The sequence below is a fragment of the Garra rufa genome, chromosome 6 (assembly GCF_049309525.1).
Source record: "Garra rufa chromosome 6, GarRuf1.0, whole genome shotgun sequence".
NCBI classification, from domain to species: Eukaryota; Metazoa; Chordata; class Actinopteri; order Cypriniformes; family Cyprinidae; genus Garra; species Garra rufa.
In genome coordinates, this window is record NC_133366.1 from 43,847,796 (window position 1) to 43,875,454 (window position 27,659).

General features: G+C 33.8%; 1 protein-coding gene across 4 annotated transcripts in view; it reads right to left on the reverse strand.

Annotated features, from left to right (window-relative positions):
* gne (glucosamine (UDP-N-acetyl)-2-epimerase/N-acetylmannosamine kinase) overlaps positions 1–22,131 on the reverse strand; it is a 26,764-nt gene extending 4,633 nt beyond the window's left edge. The window contains exons 1-11 of one of the 4 annotated variants that reach the window (XM_073842112.1): positions 17,893–18,012; positions 14,057–14,080; positions 12,216–12,421; positions 9,183–9,637; positions 7,086–7,235; positions 5,149–5,361; positions 4,808–4,895; positions 3,345–3,555; positions 1,829–1,876; positions 573–702; positions 214–435 (exon numbers count right to left, since the gene is read on the reverse strand). In XM_073842112.1, coding sequence (XP_073698213.1) covers positions 214–435; positions 573–702; positions 1,829–1,876; positions 3,345–3,555; positions 4,808–4,895; positions 5,149–5,361; positions 7,086–7,235; positions 9,183–9,637; positions 12,216–12,421; positions 14,057–14,080; positions 17,893–17,922 — 1,777 coding nt within the window. In that variant the 5' untranslated portion in view covers positions 17,923–18,012. Of the gene's footprint in view, positions 1–213; positions 436–572; positions 703–1,828; positions 1,877–3,344; positions 3,556–4,807; positions 4,896–5,148; positions 5,362–7,085; positions 7,236–9,182; positions 9,638–12,215; positions 12,422–14,056; positions 14,081–17,892; positions 18,017–21,981 lie in introns of those variants that run through there. The other 3 variants (XM_073842115.1, XM_073842113.1, XM_073842114.1) reach the window with 3 other exon arrangements.
* Positions 22,132–27,659: the final 5,528 nt, after the last annotated feature.

Here is a 27,659-nt window from a genome sequence, read left to right on the forward strand (position 1 = left end):
TACTGTTTCCTGAGAATTACCCTCCAAGGGGTAGGCAGCCGCTTAACAAAAGTTAACGACAGTAAGATTGTAGTAACATTAATAACCAGTGTTACCAGTCTAACAGCTTTAATTCCACTCTCTGTCAAGCATCATTCTTTGCATTATCAAACAAAAGGAAAACCCACCACCCTAGCAACTAGCATTAAGAGACGTAATATAAAGGGGACGGACCGGTTCCAGTGATAATGGTGACAAAGTTCTCCACGCCTTTGCCATGGCCAAACTTCCTCTCAGCAAGGGCGGCGCAGTTGCCGTCATTATCGACCCACACAGGGAGATGCAGGGCGCTAGAAAGAGGTGTGCGGATGTCCACCGAACTCCACTCGTTTATTAATTTGGTGGAGTGGAGGACTATGCCATCTTGTGGGTTCACACGGCCCCCTGTGCTCACACCTGAAAGAAATAGACAATGAATGAGTGAGTGAGTGAGTGAGTGAGTGAGTGAGTGAGTGAGTGAGTGAGTGAGTGAGTGAGTGAGTGAGTGAATTCATGGACATGTAGAAAAGGACTCAGGACAAACGCAAACATACCAACACCCAGGATTCTGCAGTTGAGGTGAACAGCGTCAGCCATGGCCTGTTTGCACATGGTCAGAATCAGCTCAATCCTCTCCTCAAACGTCTTAGGATTCAACTGGATATATTTCTTAACCACCTTACCCTGAAACACAAGCACACATTTACAAGATGAAACCTAATTTCATGTTTAAGGAAATGTAAAAAAAACAAGCAAACAAATATGAAGCAACAAAAACAACCTTTTGTTAAACCATCACAATGAAATTCTGCAGGAAAAATTACACAGTAAATTACTTCAACTTTAATTTCTTAGCCCAATCATATCAAGATACACTACCATTCAAAAAAAAAAAAAAAGAACTTTTTTAAATAAATTAATACTTTCACAGCAAGGACGCATTTTATTGATCAAAAGTGACAGTAAAGACATTTATACTACCAGGCAAAACATTTAGAACAATAAGATTTTTAATTTTTTTAAAGAAGCCTCTTCTGCCTGAACTTATTTGATCCGAAGTACAGCAAAACAGTAAAATTGCTGTTCAATTAACATTTGTATTATTATTATTATGAATATTTAATAAATAGAAAGATCAGCATTTATCTGAAAAAAAAAGCTTTTGTAACATTACAAAAGATATCGATTTCAGATAAATACGGTTCTTCTGAACTTTCTATTCATCACAGAAACCTGAAAAATTCTACTCCGTTGTTTTTGAGCAGCAAATCAGAATATTAGAATGATTTCTGAAGGATCATGTGACTGGAGCAATGATGCTAAAAATTCAGCTTACATTTTAAAATATTTTCAAATAGAAAATAGTTATTTTAAATAGTAAAAATATTTCAAAATTGTACTGTTCTGGCTGTACTTTGGAACAAATAAATTCAGGCTTGATTAAAAAACAAAAAAAATCTTACTGTTCAAAAACTTTTGGTAGTGTATGGTAGTAATGTTTTAATTTCAGACTTTCTATTTATTAAAAAAATGTACTGCACAACAATTAAGCAGCAAAACTGACATAATGTTTACAGGAAAATGAAAAAAAATATCAATTTCGATATTGCTTCACAATATAACATTTTATCTATATTTGAGATCAAATAAATGCAACCTTGGTTAGCGCAAAATACCTTTATAGACCCCATATGTTTAAATGTTAATTGTATACATGCAAATTAAAACAAATAATCTTTCCTTGCTACCACAATTTGATATATGTTTTGCTTTTATACTGTTGAATTGATCATTTGTCTTGTACTTGTACCTCTCCATCACTCTGACTGGAAGTATGGACCATGTGATAGTTATAAACCTAAACCAATAAAACACTTGGTCAAACTGCAGCATTTAAGTTGACATTTAAATATAGATGGAACATACTTTTTCATTTTAGACTCTGAGCACCAGTATGATGTTTATAATGTTTATGAAATAATATCTCTGTCTGATACTTGGCCATTTTTAGATGTATTATAAAAAAAAGTTTTAGCTCTAAATACACCACAGACCATTTATTATATCATTTTGAAAATGCCTATTTTGACTGGAAGCAGATATACGCTGTTTTCGTGTCTCTTGTCATGTCTCTTTAAATGCAAAAAGCTGCTGCTCTTCACCCACTTTTCCAGAAGGGGACTGTGCCTCAGATCATACCTTCGATACTCGTCTAAAAAAACGTCTGTTTGGTTTTGATTATCATGTCTATCCCGCTGAAATCATGTGTTTTAAACCATATTAGTTTAAACTTCTGATATAGGGTTTTCTCAGCACACACATCTGAAGCACGCGCACAGAAAGCGGCTGTCACAGGGCATGTGAGTACAAAACTAACTTCGATTTCATGTCTTATTGCGCTTAAACGGTCAAATACACACAAGTTTACGTTAAAAACACATATGAGTTATAAAAAAGTCGATTATGTCTGTGAAGGTAAACAGCTGGGAAAGAAATTTCACGTTTATATTAGAACTGTGTGCCAGCAGCGTAATATACAGTAAATAAATCCACAGCTCTCCTGTCTCCTCTGAGGCTGGGACTCTAAATAGTATTCCAAAGATAGAACAGTTAGCATGCTTTGTGCAAAATTTTGCCATGGCGTTAGAACTGGTACACCGTTGTGGCTTGCAAAAACAAAATGGTGGTGCCATGGGTGGAAACGTGCAGATTAAGGGGCAGTAATATTATAATAAGATCTCCTATCTACATCACGGGGGGAGCAAAATCTGAGCAGCTTGTTTTTTTTCACAAGAAAAAGGCTTAGCAAAAAAATGTACTGGGTTGTTCTTTTTCACGTTTTCTGGGTTGGTAGATATACCGGGGACCCGATTATACCACAATACGAAAAAAGTTAGAATTTTACATGTCACCTTTAGTAAATTATTAGTAAGTAATACTGTAAAATATATAAGTCTGAAAAAAGTGTGGGTCTGTATTCATGCCAAATATTGAAAATGTGACATATGACATATTTAATAGTGATTGTGTCAGTCTGTGGTCCAGGAAACTGCACCATTCACCCACACAAAAAAAGCTGATTACACACAACCTTTCTGATCGAACTCGTCGCTGTTTGTTTTACAAAAAGACTTGTGTGCGTCAGATGAATTAAATATTTACTTAGGTGCTGCACATCCTGCTGCATAAAACACGTCACAATCTGGCATACACAAAGAGATCCTGTCATAAGCAAACAGTTGTACTGAGAGTGTACAGCATGTCCTGCATCCTCTAAAAGATGAATTGGATCTCAACATCTGACTCCAGAGGTTTGCTCTGCATACCTTCATACTGACAATGGCGACACGCAGGTTGGTCCCCCCAAGGTCTACAGCAAGGGCACTCTGTGTCTCCAAAATGTGGTCGATATCTTGAGAAATGCACTCCTTCACTGGCGGGAAACAGAACTTTTTCTGTAGTGGCTCAGAAAGGTCAATGGACTGCATGAACTTCAAGATGCGCTGGACTGCATTCCCGTCACCGTAAATTTTGGAGCTAGGGGATAGAGCCAGAACACACAGGGTTTGTTTAGGATCTGAGTTTATGGTTATGTTATATTTGAGTTATCTAAGAATGGACAAAAATGAACCCATTTAATTATCTATAAAAATATGTGATATATATTGATATGATGCCCATAAAGTCAAATATGCTAAATGTGACTCGGGACCACAACACTAGTCATAAGGGGTCCTTTTTTTTTAGATTTACAGTAGTCAACATTTAAAGTGGATCAAAACCTATCATCAAAGTTGTCCTAAAACCAAAACAATACCCGTTCTTGTCTTAGGACAACTTTGATTAACTTTTTTTATCCACTTCAAATGTTGACTACTGTATACATCATCTGAAAGCTGAATAAATAAGCTTTCCATTGATGTATGGTTTGGTTTTAGGATAGGACAATCAATAATCTGAGGGTGCAGAAGAAAAAAAAATCGCCTTTAAAAAGTTGTCCAAATGACATTTTTAGCAATGCATATTACTAATCCAAATTAATTTTTGATATATTAATGGTAGGAAATTTACAAAATATCTTCATGGAACATGATCTTTACTTAATATCCTAATGATTTTTGTCATAAAAGAAAAATCGATAATTTTGACCCATATAATGTTTTGTTGGCTATTGCTACAAATATACCTGTGCTTCTTATGACTGGTTTTGTGGTTCAGAGTCAAAAATACTGTTTGATAAGTCAGTTATTGACTTGATATTAGTTTCTGAATAAATTAGACCAGTGTTGCTATTGTTAATTAAAAATAATAAATATTGTTTTCATCAATGAAAAAATCTGAAATAAAATAAATGTAAACATTAAAATGAAAAACATATCTTGCCTTGGTAACCAAATTAAATAAAATAACATTATATTCAATAATAAAATCTATTAATATTGAACATGAAATGAAATATATTTATATAAAAATAAAAGTATGTTGCCTTAAATGTGTAGCCTTGACAGCTTACAGAAATAAAATAAGGTAAAGTTGAACTACTAAAATTACTAAATTGCAAACTAAATTAGTAATAAGTACTAAATAAAAAAATAAATATCCTCAAAAAAAAAGAAAAAAGAAACTTGAAATAAAATTAAACTGACAACTGAAAATACTAAAATGAATGTTTTATTAAATTATTAAGAAAGTATAAAAAAATAAATTTAAAAAAAGGTAAGAAAAAAAATTATTAAATTATATATATTTAAAAAAAATCTGTTTTACATAATATATAAAAATTCATTACCAGGGGTAGCGTTTTCCAAACTGCAGCTCCAGAGCATGGTATATTTTATTATGTGTGTCTGCATCTCGCACATGTAGGACATTTTCCCCTATTGCCAAAAAAAACATGAATTGGTAAACCTGATCCATCAAGGCTCACACTAAAGATTAAACAAAAAGCAGCCTGGGCCTATATAGAAGCACAAACACGCCATGCTGATTTCAAGGATCCAAATTAATTACTGTACATTTTGGCCGAAAATTAACAAACACTATAAAGAGTACAAATGGTGATTATATCTTGCCATAATGCCTTAATCTCCTCTGTAAAGGTCAGTAATTCATATTTGTAACTAATCTCACCTGTTTCTCGACCCGTCTGGCGAGTCCCCAGGTTAATGACAGGTGTTCCGAACGCTCCGGCCTCACGAACTCCACAACTGCTGTTTCCGATCATGCAGCCAGCGTGTGCCACCAGCTGGATGAACTGATCGAACGGAACATGTTTTACCGCACGGAAGTTCGGATGCTGTTCCACTCCCTTCCGCCTCATGACACGAACCATTTCCTTACTGCCTACATGACACAAAACACAGAGCAGTATGGCATTAATGGGGCGGAATAATATTACAGTTCTGTAGCATTTATTCAGGGAAGAATTTTCATGACTATTTCAACTAGTACGTTTTTCTTAACAAAAGTTCACTTCCCAAACAAAGATTTACAGGCAATTTACTTACCCCCTTGTCATCCAAGATGTTCAATGCCTTTCTTTCTTCAGTCGTAAAGAAATTATGTTTTTTGAGGAACAATTTTTAGGATTTCTCTCCATATAGTGGACTTCTATGGTGCCCCCGAGTTTGAACTTCCAAAATGCAGTTTAAATGCAGCTTCAAATGGCTCTAAACGATCCCAGCCGAGGAAGAAGGGTCTTATCTAGTGAAACGATCTGTTAATTTCTAAAAAAATATATATACTTTTTACCTCAAACGCTCGTCTTGTCTGGCTCTACGTGAACGCTGTGTAATCCGGTTCATGACAGTTAGGGTAGGTCAAAAAACTCCCATCTCATTTTCTTCTCCAACTTCAAAGTCATCCAACATTGCTGTTTTACCTTGTTTTGTAAAGGGTGTTTGACCTTCCTTGCACGTTCACTTTGAAAACACTGGGTCAGTACTTCTGCAACAATGTACAGCGATTTTGATGTTGGAAGAGAAAAACAGATGAGTTTTTTGACATACCTTAACTGTCTTGAACCGTAATGCACAAAGTTCACGCAGCGCTAGACAAGATGAGCATTTGAGGTTAAAAAATATATATAAATTGTCAATTTTTTCATTTCACTAGATAAGACCCTTCTTCCTCGGCTGGGATCATTTAGAGCCCTTTGAAGCTGCATTTAAACTGCATTTTGGAAGTTCAAACACCACAGAAGTCCACTAAATGGAAAAAAATGTTTGCCTCAAAAAAACATTTTTTTTATGACTGAAGAAAGAAAGACATGGACATCTTGGATGACAAGTAGGTGAGTAAATTATCTGCTAATTTTTATTCTGAAAGTGAACTTCTCCTTTAAATACATTAAGAGTGGGTGGAACCACAAGTTTATGTCACAGTATAATAACTTCCATGGTAATGGTCATAATATAGTTATTTTTTCTGTAACTCTAACAAAAAAAAAAAGTTAAACAGCAGATAATAATATAATATAATATAATAGTAGTCTGGATTTAAACTAAAATGAAAAATGAAAATATAACACAAAAGTCTAATTTAAAATATGAATAAATACTACAATAGCATATAATTATACTATACTAAAATAACATTGATTACATTCTGTCTGCATTTTTTGGCTGTATTTTTTTTTTTTTTCATTGGAGTTACAGCAAAAACAACTATATTTCATCTATTAACATTAAATTACTCATACTGTGATATAAAGTTTTGGTCACACCACCCAGCCCCTCCTTGTGTTTCTGTAAACACTTCTATTCAACTGAAGAAACGGCAACTCTGCTTTGACTGCTGGCTCAGTAGTGTCTACCGGTCATTAACACCAAACTCAAAACAAACTTCCAAACTGTTTTGTCTGTTTCTAAAGCCCTTGTAAGTTTTCTCACACTACTGATAAAGCCACCGAGGGTCACATAAAGCCCTTAAATTTAAGAGAAACCACAGTTGCACCCGGGAAGTATATATTAAAAGTATATATAATGCTATCAAGCACATAAAGTGTGAAAAAAAAACTGAGAAACGTCAAACAGAAAAAAAAAAAGACAACAAAATAAAAAACTGACCTGCATCAATATTTGGGAAGAGAATGAGAGTTTTCTTGTTGAAGGAGATGATGGCATCCAGCATTAAATCATAGATCTTAATGGAATTCTTGATGTCTGTGGTAACAGGATGCTGCAGAGCTACAATATAGTCCTGTTCCTTCACATCCCCTGTTTAAGAAAAAAAAAAATCACATATACATAAAGGATAGCAGTGTTTCCCCTAGGTTTCCAGTGTTGGGGGGGGGGGGGGGTCTTAGGGGGTTGGGTGCCGGTAGCCAACGTTACTTTTTTTTCCCCGGTACTTTACCCTACTTTGTGAAATAACGAAAACATTATTATAGACTTATTCAGTGGAAAAATAAGTCCAAAACTCTCTATTTTAACATTTTGAACAATAGGGCTCTACCAACTTTTGCTTTTTTTTTTTTTTTAATTCTTGTGTGTATTATTTTTTCTCATAATCAAATTAAAAGTATAAACATTTATTTATTTTTAATCAAATGAAAAATAAACCCTTTTAATTTTTGGCAAACAAACAGAGGTTTACTGTTAAAATCAATAAATAATAATAATTTAACATTTAAATAATAATTGTAGTATTTTTTCTACAATTAAGTGGTTAATCTTGTTATATTTATTTTTATCATATATATTGTTTCATGTCAATTATTTAAATAGGAATATATAAACAACTACATTATACTGTACAAAAGTAATACAAGACTAATGTTCTGTTACATGTTACTTTTATTTTGACAGGTTGCCTTGAAGTTTCTGTGTGTACAGCATGTTATGATGCTAGTTTTCTCAAATGAAACGGTAAAAGTGACACTCACAGCAGCTTTGGATATTGAGTTTATCTGTTCATGCGAGATGCAAATGCCCAAAATTAGCGGGAGCGTCACGTGTGCTTCAGTATATGCGTGTAGTAAAAGCGCGTCTCCACCATTCATACATACAGAGGCAAACGGAGCATGCAGGATTCATATTGAAACGGTCTTTTTGCATTTCAGTTTTCACAGACACTAGTCCATATCGCGATTTGAATGAAGTAACAGACCAACTTTTGATTTATTAATCCAAAAATCGACGAATTTACGTGGCATTTCGCGCTATAGTAGATTCGGTTTTTATGAATGGAGTCCGCGATCCCGTCTGTGTTTTCGCAGATGAGACATTGTAAACACGCGATCATGTAAAGACAGAAATGACATGCCTTCGTGTAAATAAGATAAATAACACAAGGCAATTTAGTTTGTTTAATAAAAGAACAATGTATAACCCTGTTCTATAGGAAAGATAACCTTAATGACTTCTATTGTGATCTGACGCTATATCAAAAATAAAATGAACTTGACATTCAAGGGGGGCGGGGGGTGCCGTTGGGGGGGCGGGGCGCCCCCCTAAGATAATGGTAGGGGAAACACTGGATAGCAATAGTAGTTATAGTTAATAGTTCACCCAAAAATGAAAATTGCCCCATGATTTACTCACCCCCAAGCTATCCTAGGTGTATATGACTTTTTTCATTCAGACGAATACAATCACAGTTATATTAAAACATGTCCTGGCTTTTCCCAGCTTCATAATGGCAGTGAATGGCTGCTGAGATTTTGAAGCCCAATAAAGTGCATCCATATATTATAGAAAGTCCTCCACACAGCTTCAAGGGGTTAATAAAGCCCTTCTGAAGCAAAGCGATGCATTTGTCTAAAAAAAATCCATATTTCAAACTTTCGATATATAAAACTTTTCAAAGGATTTCGATATAAGCCAAGAGGAGACTGGTTTTCTTTTGCTGTAAACAAAACTTTGTTCTTGCGACAGTTAACGGAATAAACTTTACAGTTTATAAAGTTTTAAATATGCATAATTTTGTTAATACTGCCATTATAAAGCTTGGAAAAGCCAAGACATTTATATAACCCTGACTGTTTTCTTTTGAAAGAAGAAAGTCATATACGTCTAGGATGGCTTGAGGGTGAGTGAATCATGGGGTAATTTTAATTTTTGGGTCAACTATCCCTTCAAAATTAGTTCTTTGATTGCATAGTTTATAGTTTTCTTTGTTTTTCCTTTAATAACTGCCAACTCCCATTCATCTACAGTACATACCAAGCCACGACTTGATGATATCAGTATAATCGTCTCGTTGGTGGGCGGAAAGCAACTTGTCGTATGACGGGCAGCCGGCCAATAAAATGTGAGAGTGGTCTTCGCACATAGAGATGAGGTGTCTCTCAGCCGAGCACGTGCAGACGGCGTGGTAGTGTGCTAGTTTGGAGATGGCGTGGCGAATGGAATCATCAATGGTTCCGCTCACTTCTCCACCTTCCAGGTGCAAAATGCGAATGTTCATTAGAGCTGCTGCTGTTGCCAAGGCCAGCGCGTCAAAACGATCGCCATGAACAAGCAAAATGTCAGGTGCGAGGCGCTGAAGCACGTCAGGAAGCTTCACAAGTGCGAGACCCACGGATTCCACCATGGCAGCTTCGTCCTCACCACGAACAATGGTGTGCAACTTAGAGCCGATATCAAACTCATCCTGCTCAATCATACGGAACGTGTTTCTGGAAAAGAGAGAAAGAAAATACTCATTGATTACACTGGCTCCTGCATCGGCAGCATGCATGGTCGTCTTATGAACGTGCGGCAAAAACTGACATGGAAGAAAAGAAATTGTTGAATAAATTTGTTATTTTGGTTTTCTTCGTGCACACAAAGTATTCTCGTAGCTTTATAAAATTACAGTTGAACTACTGACTATTTTAACAATGTCCCTACTACCTTTCCGGGTGTTAAACTGCTGTCTATGCAGGGTCAGAAAGCTCTTGGATTTCATCAAAAATATTTGAATTTGTGTTCTGAAGATAATCAATGGCCTTACAGGTTTGGAACGACATTAGGGTGAGTAATTAATGACCGAATTTTAATTTTGGGGTGAACTCTCCCTTTATTATGATGCATTTTAAAGTTTAGGACAACTTAGGTCATGCATTTTCCCACAGCAGCACACTCTGCGTCTTCTGTTTGTTTTCCAGATTAATCAATAACCAAATCTGTTGTAAACTCTTTTCATTAATGATTAATATTAATTTTCGTGATTCATAGTTGTAACCCTAATATGCATCAAAGGGCAAGAAAGATCCATCACAATTCAGTATGCAAATAAATTCAAGACAGAAGATCAATTGGGATTCAGAATGCAAATATTATAATACCATTTTAGCTGGATTATACAGTTAGAATAGTGAACATTTTAAAGAGGCAGTTCACCCAAAAATAAAATTAGCCTATGATTTAGTGTATATGACTTTCTTCTTTCAGACGAATCCAACCGTAGTTATATTAAAATTAGCCTGGCTTTTCCAAGCTTTAAATGGCATTGGGCGGGTGTTTCTTTTCAACATTCCACAAGATATCTTATAAAGCATCCATCCATACTAAAAAGTGCCTCACACGGCTCCGGAGGATAAATAAAGGCTTCCTGTAGTAAATCGATGCGATTTTGTAAGAAAAATATCAATATTTTACACGTTATATTCTCTAGACTAGAATAAATCTAGTTTTGCGAAAACCAACAATTGTTTACAAGAGTAAACAAAGCAAAGTTTCCTTAACCAGTTTTAACCAGTCTCCTTTTGGCTTAATACTGAAATCCTCTGATATTTTTCTTTACAAATCCTTGTTTTGTACATCTTGACTGGTGTTTTGGTTTGTTCTCTGCTTTGCACTTCAGTGTTTATAACATTTTTAATATGAATGTTTTCCGATTTCGCTACAGGAGGTTTTTATTCACCTCACGGAACCATGTGAAGCATATTCATTTATGGATAGATGTGCTTTATTTATTTATTGGACTTCTTTTAGACTGTTGAAAATCCTTTTAATATAATAAACTCTGATTGTATTCATCTGAAAAAAGGAAGTCATATACAACTAGGATGCCTTAAGGATGAGTAAATCATGGGCTAATTGTCATTTTTTGGTGAACTAACCCTTTAAGTCAATTTTCAAAATGTTATTTTATGTTTAGTATTTAGCATCAAAGCCAGAAATGTTGTAGAAAGCAAATCCTGAATGGTAAGAGACAGCATGTTGTCCATTTGCTTTGAAAAATCGAGTCTTTGCTCCCCGTAGGTAATGTCAAGTTTACATGACCCAAGGAGGAGTCAAGGCTGGTTTGGCTTCATTGATAAAAGACAATGACTCCCAGCCACCATCAGCAGCCCACTGTGAGAGCCAAACTCCCACCGTCAAGAGGTGCATTCCAACATTTCCATGGAAACAGTGAGAAATAGTGCCGATTCATGTTCTGAAGCTCTCAAGCCCAGATGAAGATAGAGTTACCAGACCTACAGCTTATGTTCTTCACATTAAGGGATAGTTCACCCAAAAATTAAATATCTGTCATTATTACTCACCCTCATGTCGTTCCAAACACCTAAGACCTTTGTTCATCTTGAGAACACAAATTAGAATACTTCTGATGAAATTCGAGAGCTTTCTGACCCTGCATAGACAGCAAAGAAAGACTCTTTCAAGGCCCCAAAAGGTGGTTCAACCATAATTTTCACACAAAAAGTATTCTCATAGCATACAACTGACTATTTTGACCATTTCAGGTTTGTTGCTGTCTATGCAAGTCAGAAGCTCTTGATGAATTTCATCAAAAATATCTTAATTTGTGTTCCAAAAATGAACGAAGGTCTTACGGGTTTGGAACGACATGAGGGTGAGTAATTAATGACAGAATTTTCATTTTTGGATGAACTAACCCTTTACTATGAGACATTATCAGCTAAATTACAGTCAATACAGATCAGGATCAGATCTCTTTAAAGAAACAGTTCACCGATAAATGAAAATTCTGTCATCATTTATTTCAAATCTGTAGGACTTACTTTCTTCCATAGAGCACAAAAAGTAGTTTTAAAGAATGTTTCAACTCTTTTTGTCTGTGAATGGACAAACTATCTTCTTTTCAGTTTTACTGAAGATGAAAAAGCATTTCGGGGTGAGAACAACAAAACTAATTTATTTAAGTTATGTTTGTCAGTGACTCAATATCTCTTCACCAATTTAATGTAGATCAGTTAAATGACTTAAACGAAAACAACTATGATTAGCATAATTGAGCAGTCTTACCCGTAATCATCTATGAGATGTGAACCCAGCACCACAACATCCAGGTCAAAGATTTCAGGCTGAGACTTGATGCCGAACATGATGGGTGCAAGTTTAGAGTAGTCCGCTCTGTTGCAGGTGGCCACGCACACGCGTAGTCGTTTCGATCTTTTCTCTGATCGCTCCATTTTCCCCTCTGCTTGCTGGGTCTTCAGATAGTAAAGTTCCTAAATGAGGAACATGATTAAAAATGTATACATTATTCTGAGTTTGCATAAGAACGAGCAGGCGAATTTGGTCAGCTTACTCATACTTCTGCAAAACTACATGAGAAAATCATTAAAAGCAGTAGTTCATTTAGTGCCATTCTTCCACTAGTCTCTGACATCTAAACTGAAATTAATAGATAAGACTACCGTATAGTGCATTTTTAGCACAATTTGAACCTTGTATTGACCAATCAGCATCCCAGATTGAAACTTAAGCTGTTTTATACACTACCGTTTAAAAGTTTTTTCAGTCACTGAAATAAATTTTTTTGTATTTTTGAAAGAAATTAATATTTCTATTTAGCAAGGATGCAATAAATTGATCAAAAGTGATAGTAAACATTTATAATGTTACAAAAGATTTCTATTTCATATAAATACTATTCTTTCAAACTTTATATTAATCAAAGAATCCAGAAAATCAGTTCTTAAAATTATATTAAGCAACACAACTGTAATAAGAAATGTTTCCTAAGCACCAAATCAGGATATTAGAACGATTAGAATATATTAGAAAATAAAAATAATACTTTACAACATTACAGTTTTTTTTACTAGGGATGGGTTTGAAACAAATTTCATGATTTGATTCAATTATGATTCATATTCTTGTGATTTCGTTCGATTTCCAATTTGATTTGATTTTATATCAACAATATATGTTCTCAACTAAAACAAAAATCTCTCAACTAGAGAGTCAGTTGGCACTACATTACTATAATATCAAAGGATAAAATTAAGTTTTTATAGTTCTACTCCAATTAGTTTTTTGAAATATAAACGTTTAAATGGTGGCAGTCAGACTAAACATCGAAAAACTGTTAAGAAAATCTCTTCTCTAAAGTTAATTTCTCTAGCTGACCATGTTTATGGTCACCGAATACGTTTTTTCTGAGGTAAATGTGACATTACATGACATAATTTTACAAGCTGTTATCCTGACGTCTTTCCACATTGAAACACTGAGTGAGTGATTACATTAGGCAGGATACAGATTTTGGTAAGTTGTACTTTCTTTTAACATACCTTCAGATGTTTATTCATGTTTATTTTGTGCTGAAACTGGCATTCAAAGTGGATGAGACGAGCTGAAGCGATACAGCGATCTGTTACTCAGCGTAAAACAGCCCTAAAACGTCATTTATTGTTTAAATACTGTAATAAAAAGGAGGGAAATCTGACACGGTTTCATATCAAAAGTAATAAAGCATGACGCTTATAGCGATTTATTGGATGGGTGGTGTGCTACAATAGTCCATTCATTAACTAAAAACAGGCTAGACTAGTCGATTCTTGGGATTTAAGAATCAATATTGTTTCATAAAAATGAGAATAGATTAAAATCGAGAAATCCAAATCTTTACCCAGCCCTAGTTTTTACTGTATTTTTGGCTAAAAGTAACCTTGGCGCTGAGTATAATAAGAGACTTCTTTCAAAAATATATATAAAATAAACTTACTAATTACAAACTTTTGAACAGTAGTGTATGTTTAAGGCCTAAATAAAAGAGAACAGTATGAAAATAGTATTGTAGTAAATCAGAGCAAGTCTTTCATGCCAGGGGTTGCCAAATTGAGAAGGATCATACTTACATGAGTATTCCTGACCTGAACACTCTGAGGCATGAAAACAGAATAAGGAGAAGAAAAGAGGTATATATTGCTATGTCACTTAGCACTATAGAGGAATATAAAACTATGCATCCATTATGAAAGTGACCTGCCCAAAAATACAATCCGTTACTGCCCAGTTGCTAAATTGCTCCGTCAATGCCAGAGGACGCCTACAAATGCTTGTACCTTGACCATTTTAAAGACTCCAAACCTGTTTTGCAGGCATAAAGTAAACAACACAACTGGAAAGCAGCAGAAGCAAAGTACATGGAATATAGTGGTTATCATTATGAGTGCCAAAGTCCCACTGCGTTATAGGGAAATCACCAAACCAGCCAGAGATAAATTATATTTGACTCTGTAAAGCCTGACAAATGAAATAGCCAAGAAAAAAAACTAATTTTTGGAAATGGAACTGTTCCAACTGTTCATCAACTTGATACATTAGGGTTTTATGGCTTATGTAGTATGACATAGAGAGTCCTCCATTTCTCAAAATCTTGCTGCATCATATTTGATAATTACATTTAACATGATTTTTATTTTGATAATCAAGTAAACCTAAGTTGCTCAGATCAGATTTCACAGCGAAAAGATATTAGTGAAGACAAAAAAGGATGTCATCCAGCGAGAATATAAAAAGTAAATAGTTGTGGTAACCTGATTTGATTTATATCTATACTGTCACAAGAACATAAGAGCTTGTAATATGATTCTATAGAGCATTATTCAACGAAGAATATAGCTAGAAGCTTCGAACCAATCATACTCAAAAGAAACCTATACTAAACACGGAGGAATGCCGCAAGGGTGTGTCCTGGGGCCAATGCAAACGAGTTCAAGTTTGTGGTTTGAGTCGTCTTCTGTCACAAAGCCAAAGATGACAGGAAATGTCAAATGGAAATCGTCAGAACTAAATGCCATGACAAACCAGTTGCGCCAGAGAGCTGAACCCTTATTGAACACGGTTCTTAATCTTAGACACGTACAAATGCATAATTTGTGTTTATGCTGGCTTTGTTTTTGAAAAACGGAACATTTTCAAGCTTAAACATGGGTACATATCTGAATCAATATGTGACCCTGGACCACAAAACCAGTCTTAAGTTGCATTGGTGACTTAAGTAGCCAAAGATACATTGTATGGGTCAAAATGATTGATTTTTCTTTTATGCCAAAAATCATTAGGATATTAAGTTAAGATCATGGTCCAAGAAGATATTTTGTACATTTCCTACTGTAAATAGATCAAAACTTAATTTTTGATTAGTAATATGCATTGCTAACAACTTAATTTGGAAAACTTTAAAGATGATTTTCTCAATATTTAGATTTTTTTGCACCCTCAGATTCCATCCAGATGTTTAAACAGTATCTCAAGCAAATATAGCCCTATTTTAAGAAACCATACATCAATGGAAAGCTTATTTATTCAGCTTTCTTGATGTATAAATCATTAACCTTATGACTGGTTTTGTGGTCCAGTCACATTTGTGACCCTGGACCACAAAACCAGTCATAAGGTTAAATTTTACAAAACTGAGATATATACACCATATATGAAAGCTCAATAATTAAGCTTTCTATTGATGTATGGTTTGTTAGGATAGGACAATATTTGGCCGAGATACATCTATTTGAAAATCTGGAATCTAAGGGTGCAAAAAAATCAAAATACTGAGAAAATCACCTTCAAAGTTGTCCAAATTAAGTTCTTAACAATGCATATTACTAATCAAAAATTACATTTTGATAGGTTTACAGTAGGAATTTTACTAAAAATCTTAATGTAACATGATCTTTACTTAATTTCCTAATGATTTTTGACATAAAAGAAAAATCAATAATTTTGACCCATACAATGTATTTTTGGCTATTGCTACAAATATACCCCAGCAACTTAAGACTGGTTTTGTGGTCCAGGGTCACATATGTTATTGTATGTAAAACACTTTCAATGCCTTTTTAATGTTTTTTTTTTTTCATTATTATTCATTACTACTTAATTACTAAATACTACTTTTAATATAAAAATAAAAGACTATGCCAAACTGCTTATTAAAGCTCTTTCGCAAAGACTTTGCTTTTTTATTCTTCATTTCAATCTTTGAAGCTTTGAAGTTTGACATTATATCCTGCAAAAACATTAAATTAATTTAAATGTAGAAATCTTTAAATTACTACTATGTATATTAATTTCAATCTTTAAAGCTTTGAAGTTTGACATTATATCCTACAAAAACATTAAATTAATTTAAATTTAGAAATCTTTATTATAGACGAGGTATATTGAAAATATTGCCTCCATGTTTTGAATTTGAATGAGAAGGTATGAACTGAATAAGGTGGTTTAGTTTATAATGAAAAAAATCTAAAATGTAAATATGTGTGTAATATAATCCATCTATAATCTAAATAATGCATTCATAAAAATCTAATTTAAAATGGTGTGCAGAATTATTTCAAATTGATTATTGTATAAGATTATTATGATAATTGTGACCCTTTTGTGTCACAAAACCAGTCATAAGGTTATTTTTTTCCCATTGATGTATGGTATGTTAGGAGAGGAGAATATTTGGCTGAGATACAACTATTTGAAAATCTGGAATCTGAGGGGGCAAAAAACTAAATACTGAGGAAACCACCATTAAAGTTGTCCAAATGAACTTCTTAGAAATGCATATTACTAATCAAAAATTAAAGTCCAGGGCCACAAATATGTTTTACATTCATAATTCAATATCATGTGCCACTGAGAAATGTACAGCCTTGCAGTACGATACTCTTCACACTTGACACACAGCGATTTCATCAAGCTAGAAAACACAAACTGGTTAAACTGGACCAAGTGAGCATTATGGCAAAATGAATGAATGAAATGAAGCAAAGGAATGTACATTTTCAGTGTCTTATGTGTGTTTCACAACAAAACTGTGTTTGTTGCCGAGGTCAGTTCAAAACAATGCGGTTTACCTTTTTTTAAATCATTTTAAGTCTTTTAAGCTTACCAAAGCAGAATTTCTTTATTAAAAAATTTAAAACAGTAACTGTTTTCTATTTGAATATATTTTTGAAAAATGTATTTTATTCCTGTAATGGAAATTTTCAGCAGCCATTATTCAATTTTGGCTTTATTTCTTTTTATTAATGTTGAATTAAATTTTTGTGGAAGCTGTGATTCCTTTTTTTCCATAAAATCTTATAGACCACAAACTTTCAATCGTGGTGTAAATGAGCTGTAATCTTAACCTGACATTACACAGTTGTGGCAAGTAATATAAAGAAGAACCAAGCAATATAAAGACTTATTCACAGATTCACTCACACGTGATTTTACTCTTGTGGTATGACATCTCAGACAGTACAGTGTCTGTGCTCTATTACCAATAACTGTCACAGAACATCTTCAGGGCCAACTCCCATGCGTCCCTCAAAAATGAGGTTACAACAGCATATGGCATAGTTTAAGGCAGTGCTAGGCCTTTTGGGAAATCTTCATCACTCTCACAGTTGTCCTACTATGAACTAGAGGGATTCTAGGGCACTGCCCATATGTCCCACCAGCCTCAGTCTTTCTGTCATCTACTCCAAACAAAAATAAAAACCAGAAGCCACGTCGCTAATCCCATTCTGACTAAGTGCTCCCGAGAAACCCACCATGTTTCCAGCTCACACACACTCATCATCCCTGCTAAAAGGCATCACAAGACTCTAGCTGCACCATCAAACATTACCAACGGGGGAGGGAGAGGATGGAAGGAGGGAGAAGGAATGAGGAAGAAAAGCAAATGGCAAAATGGCATCAGACTCACGTGTGGGTTTCTAGCATGTCCTGGCATCATGGTGTGTGCAGTGTTTTCTTTTCTGCTGCTCTCTGAATCAAACAGAGCCCCTTTCTAGCTGCTCTCCCTCTATTCGGCGTCTCTGACAGCCATTAAAGCAAAAGGGAGGACAGTGGCCCCCTGCATGCTTCACACAAAGCAGCTCTGGCAGAACCGGCCCAGGGGGCGTGGACAGAACAGTTCTTGCGCACTGATTGGCTGTCTGCTATTGTGTCTCCGCCCCCTTGCATCCTCTGCACTCCAGGAAGGAGTTTGAGTTTAAAGTGTTTAAAGTGTTTTAAGGCGGGGAGGAGCGGGAGAAACACAAATACGTACAATAGTTGCCAAGCATTTGTACACACAAACATCCTTCTTTGTAATAATTAAAATCTTGCTTCCTTTTAGCAGATGAATCAGATGGAGGTGTACATCCTTTATCATATCACTATAATTACATAACACACTTTCAACATTAAATACCTTTATAATTCTGGTATATCACATTCTGTAACTAAACAGCAATATTTTTGTAACTTGAAACTTATTTTCAGAGGGACTTTTAGCTTTAGTTTTTTCTAATCACCTAAAACACATTTGTTGTTGTCTTTTCATATACAATATTATAATCGAATGACTAAAATTAATTTTCAATTGTTTTTCAATCATTTTACAAATAACACATGAACAAATTTTGAGATTAAGAAAGACAGGTCTGAAAATTTATTAATTATAATAAATATGTAAAATGTATTATATACATGTATAGCATGTTTTTGTACTGATATAATAAATAATATTCTGACTAATATCAACAAAACTATGCATTTTTCTAACCAGATATGCTCATGTAATTTATATATTAAATTAAATATAATACATTATGTATTTATGATAATAAATGTATATGTAATATGTATTATTATATGCATATATTGTATGTTTTTGTATTAATATATTAAAAATGTAATATAATATAATAAATAATATTCTAAACTATGCACTATGCACTAAACTAATATGGACAAAGCTATGCTAATATGCAATGACATAAAAGGCAACTGGCAATTTTATTTTTGCATATTTTCAAATTATAGCCACTTTAATTTATCATAAATTATTATTTTAGTTGAATTAATTACTTAATTGCATTTTTTCTAACCAGATATGTTCAGGTAATTTATTCAATTAATTCATTTAATTAAATATATTTATTAATTATAATAAATATGAATAAACGTATTTGTGTAAAATGTATGAGTATATACATATTTAGAATATAATATATAATATGTTTTTGTTAGAATATAATAAATATTCTGCCTTGCTGACAAAACTATGAAAATATAGCCAGTTTAATTTATCATAAATGATCATTTTAATTGAATTAATTTATTTTTCTTATTTGCATCTTTTCTAACCAGATATGTTCATGTTATTTATTTAATTTAATGTTAATAAATATGTAAATATAAATCTATTAATATATGCATGTATTGTATGTTTTTGTATTTACACATTTATTTATATAATAAATAATATTCTGACTTACTGACAAACAAGACCTGATATGCAAAAATGGTAACTGATGTTTTTGCATATTTTCTTAGCCATAGCCACTTTAATATATTTGACTATTTAAATGACTATTTTTTCTAAATTATTTTCCATTGAAACAACCCAAAATCAACCAAACCAAAAAAAAAATAATAATAATAATTTAACTCAAATAGTCAAACTCTGTAATTGTGCTCCGAAAAAGAGCCACGTCCTCATAACTTCCATGACCTCCATGCTCAGAGTGGCGGAGCAGGTACGGCATGCTTCTGAATGCAATTGCATTCTCTCTTTAACCATACCTATCTTTTCATCTGTAAGGGTGTGTTGTGTGCCAAGCATTAAACTTAGGTGTGGTGGACAAGGATCTGTGTCTGTTTGCATTTCAGCTTTTACATCCTAAGGATGAATTTAGGCGTCACAATGACAATGAAATATCTGGCATGATCTGCTGCGTCACAAAGTGCTGATAACACAACACCTGTAAGACATCATTAGCTATAAGGAAGCTTGTAAGACATCTGCCTACACACATCCTCCCAAGACCATCCCAATTTTTTCCTTGACAGTTCAGATTGAATATCTAAATGTCACTGTCAGCTATGCCATATCAATGGGAGTGCTCCTTTATTTCGATACTATTTCCTATGAGTGTGAGTTTCAAATAATGCATACCCAGTTCTGAAAAAGTCAAGTGAGGAAAATGCACAAAAAGACAAACATACAACGTCCTGATCAAGACAGCTTCAACCAGAGGTTTGAGAGATGATCCAAAACACACAGATAGAGCTACTGCATACAGTCTGTTCCTGAATCTGTATGATTGCTGATACTGAAATACTTCACAAAAATACAGACAAGTGTCTGAAATTGAAGCATCTTTGTCAGTGGACACCAGGCCCATCAAAATAAAGGGAAATAGTGCCTTCTTCTGGCAGAATCAGAGACAAGCACATGACCAAAGCCACCTGACCAAATAGACTCTCAGTGCAATAGCACTGGATGAATGATAGATCATGTGCAATATAATACTGATTTCCTACCAGAAATCAAATGAAGGAATTCGCTAGAAATAAAAGTAAACTATAAAAAATATATACATACACTTCACACACACACACACACACACACACACACACACACACACACACACACACACACACACACACACACACACACACAACCAGTCAATTCAAGTTCTGGAACAGCAAAATATTTTTTTAAAGAAGTCTCTTCTGCTCACAAAGCCTACATTTATTTGATCCTTTGCAATATTTTACTATTTAAAATAACTGTTTTCTATTTGAATATATTTTAAAATGTCATGTGTACAAAGCTGAATTTTTAGCATCATTACTCCAGTCACATGACTCTTCAGAAAATATTATAATATTCTGATTTGCTGCTCAAAAAAGTTGTTAATATTAATATTATGTTGAAAACAGCGGAGTAGAATTTGTTTAGGTTTATTCGATGAATAGAAAGTTTAGAAGACCAGCATTTATCTGGAATGGAAATCTTTTGTAATATTATAAATGTCTTTTTCATCACTTTTGATCAATTTAAAGCATCCCTGACAAATAAAAGTATTAATTTCTATAATTACTTAAAAAAAATAATAATAATAAAAAAAAAAAAATTCATATATATATATATATATATATATATATATATATATATATATATATATATACACACACACACACACACACACACACACACACACACACACACACAGACTCCTAGCTTTTAAATGGTATAGTTTATAATGTTACAAAAGCTTTTTATTTGAGATAAATGCAGATCTTGAGATCTTTCTATTCATCGAATAATCCTGAAAAAAATGTACTCAACTGTTTTAAATATTGATATCAATAACAATAAAAATGTTTCTTAAAAAGCAAATCAGTATTTTATAATGATTTCTGAAGGATAATGTGACACTAAAAATTTAGCTTTGATCACAGGAATAAATTACACTTTAAAATGCATTCAATTAGCAAACAGTGATTTTAAATAGTAAAAATATTTCTTTTCATATTTAATTTTACTGTTTTGCTGCACTTTGAATCGAATAAATGCAGGCTTGGTGAGCAGAAGAGACTTCTTTAAAACATTAAAAATCTTACTGTTCAAAAACCTTTTATTTAATTTACTTGAAAAAGTATCACCTAATGATTATTAGTTTGTTCCATTACCATATAATAAATTACGACATTTCCAAAATTACCAAAACAATGTTTTTCCATTTGATATCATCGTTGTAAAATACTACATTCACAGTAGTACAGAAAAACACTAGGAAGTTAAAACAAATCTGTATATTTCTATCATCCTTACTTAAATACTAACTACACAAGAAAGTCAGAAAAGCTGTGAAATATAATTATTAATAAACCACAGATGGCGAGTCTACAGTAAAGGTAACGTGGCGAAAAGTTTCGCGTGTGCTTTTATACACACTCTGCTTCTGCTGCTGCTGCTGGCCCAAGAAATGCTAGCAAACTGTGTTAGCACATTACTTACGTTTGACACGACTATCTGTAGTACATTCCCTTGAGTGATAACAGGTGTTATAGAATCGAATATACCGAATGCCGATATAGTTTTTGAATTATCAACAGAAGGAGATTAATCGGGTGTCAATGCTAAACGAGGAGAGCGATGGTGGTGAGAAGATTCTTTCTCTGTTTCTATTGGAGGAGCGGGCGCGTCACAGCTCACTGCTGACACCCACTGACAGGAATTTGTATTGATGTGTATTTTCGTTTTTTCAAAGGAAAAATTATTTACATAAAACATAAAAATCGAAATTTATTGATTGATTTATTACATTTTAGTTTCAGTTTTTATATAGTTTCACTGAAATCTCCATTATCGTCAATAACAATCTCTTGACCAAAACACAGCTAAATATTACTGTAATTTAAAAGTACATTCTTCTAATATTATGTGAAGATTTTTAATGATAGCAACCATCAACAATAGTATAAATAATATTATAAAATAATATCTCACCCATAGCTGATGGAGGTTACATAAAATTGTCCAGAATTATATATAAATAGCCAGAATCAAACTTATTATGCATGTATGTTTTGTGTCTGTTTATTACTTAGGGATTTGTGGATACACCAGTGTTTTTGGATTTGTGAAGTAAGCTATAGTTATATTTTTTAAGTAAAAAAGGCACACACAAGTGCAATATTGTCATCAGTGTTTTTATTTAAATGTAATATGTATTGTAATTAATAGCGTTATTATTTAATTTACGTGAATTAAATGTACATTTCAGACATCTTCGCTTTCATTAAAACCTACACTACTAGTTTTTTTAATGGTTTTTAAAGTAGTCTCTCTCTTCTGCTCACCAAGCCTGCATTTATTTGCTCCAAAGTACAGAAAAAAAGAGCAACATTTTAAAATATTTTTACTATTTGAAATAACTGTTTTCTATTTGAATATATTTTAAAATGTAATTTATTCCTGTGAGCAAACATATATTTTTAGCATCATTCCAGCCTTCAGTGTCACATGATCCTTCTATCATATAATAATCTGATTTTCTGTTCAAGAAACATTTTTATTATTATCAATACTTAAAACAGTTACATTTTTTCAGAATTCTTAATATATATATTTTTTTTTGGGGGGGGGTGATAGAAATTAATACTAGGTTGCTGTCTGTTGCTGTAGTGTCTATTCTAATCTATGGGTTTGTGTTCTCAATCTTTTATATAAAGGGACTGGTTTCACTTACTGTTACTTATATCTGTCTCTCTTCATGTCACAATCAAACCTATCACAGACATTATTCTGCGATTTTAAAAACTATTTTATAGTCAGACTATACTTGTAAATCAGCTGCTCTGCACCTGCTCTCACAGTAAAAGAAAGATGGTGGGGGGAATTGGCGCGATGGTTATAGGCTGACTCTCGCTGCATCACTCCTTATCGATACTCAATACACGCCTACTCAATAGCGCGAGATGATTGCTTGCCAGTTTACTACTGCAGAACGGCAGCAGCAGTGCGGTCGATGCTGCATTGCAGTGGCATTGGCATGATGTGCGTGAAAGTGGACCAGGTTGCATAATCAAGAGCGGCTCCGTTCCGCAAACCGCGCTTCGTAAAAACCCGAGGCGAGGATGGGAGGGGTTTGTGGGGTATAACGGAGTCATTTTGACCCAGCGTGTCGCAGTGAAACGTGAGAGAAGGGAAGGGCACTTTCAAAGCAAACACAAGCACTGAACACAGCCTACAGTCCTAATGAGGTGATCTGTCAGTGGATAACCACATAATGACAGGTAACCTATGGCTAGCAAAGGCAACACCTAATATATATACATTTAAGTATTTATTTTATTACACTTTATCTATTTAAATCTGTGGATTTGATTACAATACATATGTTAAATTTTCTCAGTATTCACGATAGTGAGCCTATGGCTGAGACTTCCGGTTCATTATCCACATAATGAGAAGAATAACAACGTGCAGTAAAACGGTAAAACTGTTTGCACTACAAACCAGTGCGCTCATAATTAAGATAATACATTAAAATAATATGGTAAGACACGCTAGTTTGCAATATCAAGCAGTGTTAAAAAAGCCAGACCCATACAATTTACAAAAATGGCCACGCCCACTCTACTTTATATAACAGTTTACTCATAACAACTTGGTCAAAAATATGTTTTTGTTTATGTATTTAGACAGTATTTTATGGAGTGATACAAATATTTGTTATAGAAGTGTTTTGGACTGTTTTTTTTATATAAAATTATGGCTAAAACCAGCCAAAGCTGGTTGGCTGGTCTTAGCTGCTTTATGAAGGAAGTAGCTGGTCTCCCATCCTGGCTAGCTGGTTGAAAGTGGCCAAAACCCCTCTAGAAACCAGACTGCTGACCAGTTAAAACCAGGCTGGAAGACCAGCTAAAATCAGTCAACCAGATTAGCTCTCCTGAATCAGACAAGATGATATTTTTCACTGGATAATGCAATATTACGGATAGAGGACTAATATTTTAGACATTGTTTGAAGTTAAAAACTTCTTAAAGGAGTAGATCACTTTCAGAACAAAAAATTACAGATAATGTCTGTAATAATCCAAGATGTTCATGGCTTTTTTCAGTCGTAAGGAAATTATGTTTTTTAAGGAAAACATTTCAGGATTTCTCTCCTTATAATGGACTTATATGGTTCCCCCGAGTTTGAACTTCCAAAATGCAGCTTTAAATGGCTCTAAATGATCACAGCCGAGGAAAGAAGGGTCTTATATAGCAAAATGATTGGTTATTTTCTAAAAAAAATTACAATTTATATACTTTTTAACCTCAAATGCTCGTCTTGTCTAGCTCTGTGTGTACTCTGTGTAGAGATTAAAAAGTATATAAATTGTTTTTTTACTGTATTTACTAATCTTCATTAACGTTAGTTAACGAAAATACAGTAGTTCATTGTTTGTTCATGTTAGTTCACACTGCATTAACTAATGTTAACAAGATTTTAATAACGTATTAGTAAATGTTGAAATTAATATTAACAAAGATTAATAAATACTGTATAAGTGCAGTTCATTATTAGTTCATGTTAATTAATGTGGTTAACTTATGTTAACTAAAGAACCTTATTGTAAAGCGTTACCACTGTTTGTAGAAAATAGCCAATCATTTCGCTAGATAAGACCATTCTTCCTCGGCTGGGATCATTTAGAGCCCTTTGAAGCTGTATTTAAACTGCATTTTGGGACATCAAATCTCATGGGCACCATAGAAGTCTATTATATGGAGAGAAATCCTGAAATGTTTTCCTCAAAAAACATAATTCCTTTACAACTGAAGAAAGTAAGACATGAACATCTTGGATGACAATGGGGTGAGTACATTATCTGTAAATTTTTGTTCTGAAAGTGAACTACTCCTTTAATGATTAAATTATAATGACGTGCATTTCAAACACAAATAACTTTAATGATGTGCATTACAAACACACCGTTTATACTTCACAAGACATTAATTGTTGGACTAGTCGTGGGGATTACTTTTGCAATACTGTGATGTTTTTAACAGCTGTTTGAATAATGATGCTTAACATTCAGCTTTGAAATCACAAGAATAAATTACATTTTAAAATATATTCAAATAGAAAACAGTTATTTTAAATAGTAAAAATATTCTAAAATGTACTGCTTTCGCTGTACTTTAGATCAAATAAATGCAGGCTTGGTGAGCAGAAGAGACTTCTTTAAAATAACATTAAAATCATTCTGTTCAAAAACTTTTGACTGGTAGTGTATGTGTTAAGAGAGCAAAATCTATATAGGTAAAATCATAAAATTTGCATTCATTGTAACATTTTCAATCAAAATATTTTTAATTAAATATGTAAATATTCATGATATATTTACTGTATATATATATATTATTCAACTAAATTGTCAAAATTACATGTGGATAACTGTGATGTTTTTGTCAACTGTTTGAACTCTCATTCTGACGGCACAGAGGATCAGAGGATCCATTGGTGAGCAAGTGATGTAATGTTTGATTTCTCCAAACTGGTTCTGATAAAGAAACTCATCTACACCTTGGAGGGTGAGTACATTTTTAGCTTGCACAATACTGAAAGTATTCAAACTGTGGCCTATCCCAATTTTACTTGTAAAGATTTATATTAAAATTCCAGAATTAAAAAATAAATACAAGTAAGATTAAAAAGGTTACTAACAACAACAAAAAAATAGCCACTGACTAATTAAATAGATATTTAGTTAGTCACTCTTGAAATGAATACAGGTTTATTCATCACATTTTGGACTTGAAGTTAAACCGGTTCATTCATCAGTCTTGCGAAATGTCTGCATTTCCTCATCCCATCCCTCCCTACTTTGCAGTTCTGTTGCAGTCTTTCATAACCTGTTAAAACTCTTCTGACAAGCATACATTGGGATTGCCAGGAATAACTCTTCTGGGACGCTCTACCCAGTGGAACGGAGATGGCAAAGATGAATATGACCCGTGCAAGGTGTTTACAAGGCATTTCAAACATATTTCTCTCCTATTCTTCACCTTCAGTTCTTCAGTAATCAGAGTCTCTCCTCTTCACTCCTCTCCCTTCATTTTGTCCACTCAGCTCTCTGCGTCGAGAGTGAATAAATCAGTGTTTCCTATTTGGCTGCCGTCCAGAAGAGATAAATGCTCGCAGAATAAAAAGTTCAGCAGAAACAGTCGGACCATAAACATCCGTAGTCTCTCTCTGAGTCCTTCAATATTGATCTACATTCATGATCAATGCAACTGATGATCTCAGTGGGCCTTTCTGTTCAGTGTTAGATTTAATGACCCGTTAGACATTATTTGCGTGACGAAAGAAATGAAGGAAAGCCGATGGTTGCTTATTTGAAAAAGAGAAGCTGAACTGCATCTGCTGTACACCCTTTTAGCTTTTAGAGCTACTAAATAAATACTTTGTTGTTTGAGTTTCTAACTCTCTCCGTTTGGCAAACATACAGTCTCCTCCCAGCGCAGAGAACACCGGAATACTAAACCTTTTCATAGGTCAGTTGCATCAGCCCAGTTTTTAACAACACTACAGCAACAGGGAGGTGTTATGACTGTAGGGAGAACCTTTGCGCACTGCAGTGTTGCCCTAAGAGCGAGGGTGTGTTTGAATCATGCAGAGTCATGTGGCGTGTCCTCGGCTAAAAGGTGAATATGTCCCCAAGGTCTCACTGGATATTGATTCTTCCTAGTGTCAGACAGCTTTTTGCATAAATGTCTTGAAAAATCACATTTTCTATGCTTAATGGTACTGTCTCTGTACATAATTACTTCTTCTGCGGGATGCTTTGGATAAAAAGCACTTGCTAAATGCCACTTTATGTTCTGGCATGAATATAAATGCCTGTATATTTATTAGCTAACGTCCTTTCTTTTTTTTAGAACGGGAAGGGTGACCTCATCCATCTAATTTGTAAATGCAGTGCACTTAAAGTAATTGCCAAATGGGTAAAGCTGACATGCATTTTTACAGTTTTATGTTAAAAAATAGTTAATAATCATGTTATTGTAATAGTTTATGTCAGCACACATTAATCCGATGCATCCAAAATGTATTTATTTACCAAAAAGTAAGCTTTTTTAAAACTAACTTTAAGTTTTAAATGTTATCATTTACAATTATCGCCATCGTTATTAGGGGT